This window comes from Setaria viridis, chromosome 8 (genome assembly GCF_005286985.2).
Source record: "Setaria viridis chromosome 8, Setaria_viridis_v4.0, whole genome shotgun sequence".
Classification (NCBI taxonomy): domain Eukaryota; kingdom Viridiplantae; phylum Streptophyta; class Magnoliopsida; order Poales; family Poaceae; genus Setaria; species Setaria viridis.
Window position 1 is genome coordinate 3,849,584 of NC_048270.2, and position 6,614 is coordinate 3,856,197.

Consider the following 6,614-nt stretch of genomic DNA (forward strand, 5'->3'; position numbering starts at 1 on the left):
GCTGTTAACTGGACAAGTGCGTTGGAGGACAACATCTGCTTGCATTGCTGTTGTTCACGGCCCAAGAACAAGTGCGTTGGAGGACAACATCTGCTTGCATTGCTATTGTTCACGGCCCAAGAAGGAGCAGCCCATGTTTGTAGATCATACACACATATGTGTGGTGGATCATGTTACACGCACACTGGGCCGTGTGATTGAACTCGAGCAGGCCCATACGGAGCTTCTTTTGGCACGCTACACGGCCGTCCCAATTCCTGCTTACCAGTCACCTCCCAATGAAGAAGCTGCATGTAGATGTTGTCCCAAGAAAAAAAAGAACACTGCCGAATTTAATGGAGCTGGGATTGAAGATGAGATCTGATTGTCGCGTGCTTTGGTTTTCTGCTGACAGCTGACAGCTGAACGACCAGCGATTGCATTTGCACGTCCCACATCCTCCACGGCCAAACTAGTATTATTGTTTTTTTGTTAATCAGAAAAGATGGAACAATCATGCATGATACCACACTATATAACCTGAAATGAACATGCATACACATGGCTTCCTTACTGTGCCAGGGCGGATCTAGCGGTAGGGTGGGCGGAGCTCAAGCCTTTCTACCGCCGCCTGGACAATGGAGCCTCCTTATTAACCTCTCCATGATTTTTTAAGGAAGAAGGAAGAAGAGAAGGGAGAGAAGGAAGGGCCCTCCTAAACTCATAGGCTGCATCGCCACTGTTGCTAGCTTATCAGAGAGCGTGCCCCATCATCAGCCCATGCATGTGCTTATTGTGATAATTTTTTTTGTTGGTTTCAGAGGCAAGACGACGATGGATAATCATGCATGGAGAGCATGGGGACGATGGCTCTCGTGCATCCAGGACCAAGTTGGTAAACATACTTGGTCTTGTTCAGAAGATGCCCAAAGATCAACTGGGCGGGGCAATCATGGGCTGGCACGGCGCCATGATTGCCGCAATCCAGAGCGGATCAACCGCAAAGCTCTCTCACGCACGCTCATGGTAGTACATCGCTAATCCATCATCATCATCATCCTTCTCGTAGCAGTGGCAAAAAGACACGAGCGAGGAACTGAGGAGGAGGATAGGGCTAGCCGTTTGCGTTTGGGTCTGCCGCTAATGATGGGGCGCAGTGTCCTCGCAGGTCTTTCGAGGCGGCGCACCCATTGCACAGTAAACCACGCGGGTTTCTGACCACGCCGCCGCGCTGCGATCGGGGATCAAACCAGCATGAAAGAAAGAATTGGCACCCACGGATACCATCTTCCTCCTCAAAACCACCAAGATCTTCTCAACTCCGATTTTGTTTGGTTCAGATGCCGATTTTGTTGCCTCTTGTTCTGCGAGTTTTCTCACGTATTAGTCACGTGGATCAACAAGTTGGCGGCTTTGGTGATGTTGCCATGTTGGTGCCGTTGTTGAGGGCAAGAATCCAAGCACACTGCTCCATTCCAGATATGGCACAAATGCTAGTTTAGGCCTCTCATTCGTACACTACATCCTGTACTGCGAAACAATTTACAACTTGCTGAGACAGGGAGGCACTGCATGATTCTCTGCTCAGGACAAGCAGAGTAGCATCACCGAGAGAGAGAAGCAGGAGGTGATCACATCACGTGGACCGGCCTGTGCCAGCAACTCAGCAAAGGATTGGGGGCATGATTGCAGGCTGCCCATGCCATGCCATCCATGAAAAACACTCACACACGCAGCAAAACTAAAGCTCCTTCCCAGGCTTTCCTCCTTGGCATTTGTGGCGCCTGCGTGTCTTTTCATTCACACCCCACCAGCCCGGCATTACGAAATAAAAAGGCGCCAGGCATTAGGGGCGCTAATACTATCCTAATCATGGAGCAACCAAACCCAGCCTAAAGTGAGTGACTCACCACCTTCCCCTTGTTCCGGCAACTCCTTTTGCCTCCCAACAAAGTTCCACAAAGGAAGAGACGCCTAGCTGCTAGGTGCATTACATAGAGCTACCATGCCGTGTCCTCCTCCAATGGATGCAGGTAGGAGTAGTCAAGGCAAGAAGACGATGAGCAGAGGAGCTGGGAAGAAGTCGTCTTCTTCTTCTTCTTCCTGGGTGGCCAGGTCCATGGGGTTCTACCCTTCTTCCTCCTCCGGCAACAGAGCCCAACCAGCGGCGGCAGTGCCAGCAGTTACAGAAGGCAAGAACAGTGACAATGACAAGATCAGCAAGAAGAAGAGGAGCGTCAGCATCAGCCGAAGCATGGCCTGCGCGAGCTCCATCTGCAGCACCAAGGAGAGCTCGGTCCTGAGCCGGGACCGTAGCGGCGGCCGCAGCGCATCGAGCCGGTCCCTCAGGGCCCCCGACGTCGACGTCGACGCCGTGTACGCCGCCTCAGCCGCGGCCGTCTCCGCGACATCGTCCTTCAACTCGGAGGCCACCGCGGCGACATCCTCGTCGGCGACCACCGTCACCTCAGCGTCCTCGCCGCTCTCCTCCGCGCTCTCGTCGCCGGTGTCCTCGTTCGGGAGCTCCTTCCGCGGCATGCCGATCAGGAAGCTCTCCGGGTGCTACGAGTGTCACTCCGTCTTCGACCCCCGGAGCTTCGCCGCCGCGTTCCCCTGCACCGACTGCGGCGAGGTGTTCGGCAAGGCAGAGTCACTCGAGCTCCACAAAGCAACCAGGCATGCAGGTATCCTTTCTTTCAAAAAAAGAAAAATCTAAACCAACTTTTGTCATCTTGCATTGTTCAAATTAAAGCTTCACTTTTTCTTGAACATTTCTCATTGGCAATGGCAGTTTCAGACCTGGGGCCCGAGGACACGAGCAGGAACATCGTGGAGATCATCTTCCAGTCAAGCTGGCTGAGGAAGCAGGCTCCCGTTTGCAAGATCGACAGGATACTCAAGGTGCAGAACAGCGACAGGACGGTGAAGAGGTTCGAGCAGTACAAGGAGAGCATCAAGGAGAGGGCGAGCGGCGAGGAAGGCAAGAAGAACGCACGGTGCGTCGCCGACGGCAACGAGCTCCTCCGGTTCCACTGCACCACCTTCACGTGTTCACTCGGCGCTGGCGGCGGCACCGCCCTGTGCCAGGCGCCGGCGACGCAGTGCAAGCTGTGCGCCATCATCAGGGATGGTTTCAGGTACTTACAACTACTGAGGCAAACATTCAGAATTTTTCAGATACCCAAGCATTGTATGTTATAGTCATTTGACGAAAATCTGAATCATCAGGGTTGATGGTGATGGGAGGATTGCGACAATGGCGACGAGTGGGCGTGCCCATGACATGGCGCAGGGGATTTCTGACGGCGAGAAGAAGGCAATGCTGGTGTGCAGGGTGGTTGCAGGGAGGGTGAAGAAGGCCAGTGATACAAAACCTTCAGAGGACTATGACTGTGACTCTGTCAGCCCCAGCTCAGAGGGGGTCTACTCAGATTTGGATGAACTATTTGTGTTCAATCGTAGAGCTATTCTGCCCTGCTTTGTAGTCATATACAGTGGCTATTAGGTCATTGCCATAGCACAACCTAGTTATTAGTCTTTTCTATTATTAATTTTTCTCTATTTTCACTGTGTTGTTGCTACCATAATTCTACCCAGATCATAAAAAGCATAGCTTCTGGCTGCAAATCTTTACTAGTTTCTCTGCATGTTCTGATTGGCACATCATATCAATCATAACAGTAGCTAAAACAGCAGGAATCATTCAAAACAGTTTTTTAAACGTAACGCGTAGGCAACAAGAGAATAATTTCGCACACTATCAACAAAACTAGTGAGTTGTGCCAGCTTCCAAGATCTAACTAAACCAATATCAAAACATCAGTTTGTCCTCATGTGCTGAGCTGAGATCAGATGCTTACCTCCATAAGCATTTCAGATCCTTCCATGAAGCAGCTAGACAAGAGGTTAAGAACAAACAAGTACTTTGGGAGAAGCAATGAACTGAAAATTTTATATTCTCCTGGAGATGGTAACATACAGCTACATCTAACTCAATGTACTACTAAATACAATTATAGTACTGATCCCTAGCAAGTGCTTCTTATCTGTGCAGCTCAAGAACCGGTATTTAAGAAGGTTGTTGTACTGTAATTTAATCACCAACACTGTGAGGTTGTCTGCATGTAAACAAGGTCTACAGGCTGATTCAAGCCAAACAGATCATAGGTTCAGGATTCATTGTTAATCTAGTATTCCCATGTTGTGTTCTGCCCATAATATATAAAAACAGGGCAAATATCAAGAGGCAATGACAGGAGTGCACCACCTGGGCAACAAAAATTTGGTGTTCTCAAGTTGCCTGTTTTTATTCCCTTGGATGCTGCAAACACTGTGCTTAGAACGTTGTGTCTGACTGTGGAGCTATACCAAGACTCAAAATGAAAATAAATAATAGGAAGCACTAGTGGCTACCTATATGCAGCCTGTAAGGTGCAGCAAAAGCACTAGGCTTGTTTACTCCATGTATTTCTCTTCTAAACACAAATTACTTGATGATGCATTTGTTGTCTGCGCATTTTTTATGTTTTAGCATAATTAGTCATCCACCCAAACCATCCGAAAAACTAGTAATGATACATAGAAGCAACTAGACAAGAGGTTAGAACAAATAGACACTTTAGAAGAAGCATTGAACTGTTAACCTTAGACTTCCCTATATGCAAATCTTACATTCCGTATGGAGAGGCTACCATCCAGCTACATCCATCTCTATGAACTACTAAATACAAGTATGGTACTGATGAATAGCAGGCTCTACTTATCGGTGTAGCTCTGCTCTGTAACCGGTACATCAGATGGTGATTGTACTTTATTTTAGTCAACAACGATATTACGAGGTTTTCTGTTTGTGCACATCAAGACCTATAGAAGCTTATATATTCTGTCCATACAGATCACAGGTTCAGGACTGTTCACTAACCGTTGTTAGTCTTGTTTTCCCATCGTATGTTCTGTCCAGAACAAAACAGGACAAACATCAAGAGCCAATTATACCATGGTGTCATTGGCTAAGCTTAAAATAATGTCAATTAATCTCCTCAAGTTGCCTATTTTTATTCCATTGGATGCTGCAAACAACGTGCTTAGGACGCTGTCCGGGTGTGCGCGCGCATCAAGATTCAACTTGAAAATAAGAAATGAACACCAAATTAAATCCCTAGTGGTAATCTATCTACCGTAGTTTGGAATGTGTAGGACCAGAATATAGGGGACAAACCATGTGGTACTTCCCTTTCGTTTTGCGAGGACGTAGTACATGATTCACTGGCTCAGAAACTTGGTTATTTACGCTAGATTATTCCTTTGAACTATCATGTCATAAAGTAAGTTCCATCGCAAGAAGAACACACCTGTCCTGCTTCAGGCCCTCTTCACTGCGTTAGTACTCTATCAGCACATCTCTGATGACTCTGCGCCCGTGCGCTGCCGGTAATCAGAGAGCGCATATACTCAAACAGTCCGGCGGCATAGGCTGTGGCAAAGGAGGTCGGCAAGATGACTGACGGAGAATGCCCAGAAAACGCAGCCGGCGGCTGGTCGGCCGAGATCCACAGCGCTGGCGACGTGAGGAGAGCGAAGAACCCGCGCGCTGGGCCTGGGGTGATCTTCTTGGAGACGGCGCCGCAGGAGCTGCGTTGATGGCAACGGCGGCGGCACGGGGAAGACGGAGACGGCCGGTGGCGATGGCGATCTAGGAGCTCTTTCATGGAGAAATTTGTATTTTTATACCCTAAACACGTGCCTTCGCATATTCGACACTCTAATTTCACAAATTTAATACCCGCAACATTGACACATTAATTTACTTGACATTATACTTCTTTAATGATTTTATTTCCTCATTTTCCATTTATTGGATTGTGAAATAACTAAACTACCCGTTGAACCTCATTCGATCAAATCAATTGCCTCGCTCGGACGCGCTGCTACTCGTGCCCAGAACATCTAATCTTTATTTTGCCTCCTCTGGTGATGCGGCCACACAGCACGGCAGAGGGACGTGCATGCTTGCAGCCTGGGGTGATTCAGCTGCCTGAGCAGGGTCGCGAGCGGCCATCAAGCATGCTTCGCAGGGTCCACAAGCCACCGCTGAGCATGCACCGCGAGCTGCAGCCGGGCTTGATCCACGGGAGCCGTGCCCTGCCGTCGGGGTTCCCCTGCGGGGTCGCGCTGCACCACCGGACTCATCCCGCGGCGCGTCCGAGCGAGGCAATTGATTTGATCGAACCAGTTGAGGTGCAAGGGGTAGTCTAGTCCTTTCACAATTCAGTAAATGAAAAAGGAGAAAAATAAAATTAGTAAAGAGGCATAATGTCAAGTAAATGAAGGTAGTAATGTTGTAGGTGTCAAATTTGCGAAATCAATTTTTAGAATGTTAAATATACGAAGGCACGTGTTTAAGGTGTCAAAAATACAAATTTCTCCTCCTTCATGCGGTCAAGTCATGCGGTCAAGTCAACATGGGCTTGGCCGCTTGGGCCTGGTCTCCAAATACATTTGAACTCCACAGTTAGGCCCAGCCTATTCGTAAGCAACAGAACCCAATCCAGCGAAATTTCCAGAAGGAGCCAGCCCATGTGGCCATGTGTGCAAGTGCAAGTTATGCCCCAAAACGCTTGGCTGGCATGTTCAGG

General features: G+C 48.8%; 1 protein-coding gene across 2 annotated transcripts; it reads left to right on the forward strand.

Moving 5' to 3' along the window:
* The first annotated feature begins 1,704 nt into the window (after window positions 1–1,704).
* Window positions 1,705–3,612, forward strand: LOC117866781 (uncharacterized). 2 transcript variants are annotated; one of them, XM_034751063.2, is made up of 3 exons: window positions 1,705–2,663; window positions 2,777–3,116; window positions 3,208–3,612. In XM_034751063.2, exons 1-3 carry the CDS (start codon window positions 1,985–1,987, stop codon window positions 3,482–3,484), a joined length of 1,296 nt encoding a protein of 431 aa, XP_034606954.1. In that variant the 5' UTR covers window positions 1,705–1,984; the 3' UTR covers window positions 3,485–3,612. The 2 variants fall into 2 exon arrangements, with proteins under 2 accessions (XP_034606954.1, XP_034606953.1); XM_034751062.2 differs by having other exon boundaries at window positions 1,711–2,663; window positions 2,771–3,116.
* Window positions 3,613–6,614: the final 3,002 nt, after the last annotated feature.

Coding starts and splice junctions, on each gene's coding strand:
- LOC117866781 (XM_034751062.2), top strand. CDS start 1,985: ATGCCGTGTCCTCCTCCAATGGATGCAGGTAGGAGTAGTCAAGGCAAG. Junction 2,664..2,770: donor CAAAGCAACCAGGCATGCAG/GTATCCTTTCTT, acceptor TGGCAATGGCAG/TTTCAGACCTGGGGCCCGAG. Junction 3,117..3,207: donor ATCATCAGGGATGGTTTCAG/GTACTTACAACT, acceptor CTGAATCATCAG/GGTTGATGGTGATGGGAGGA.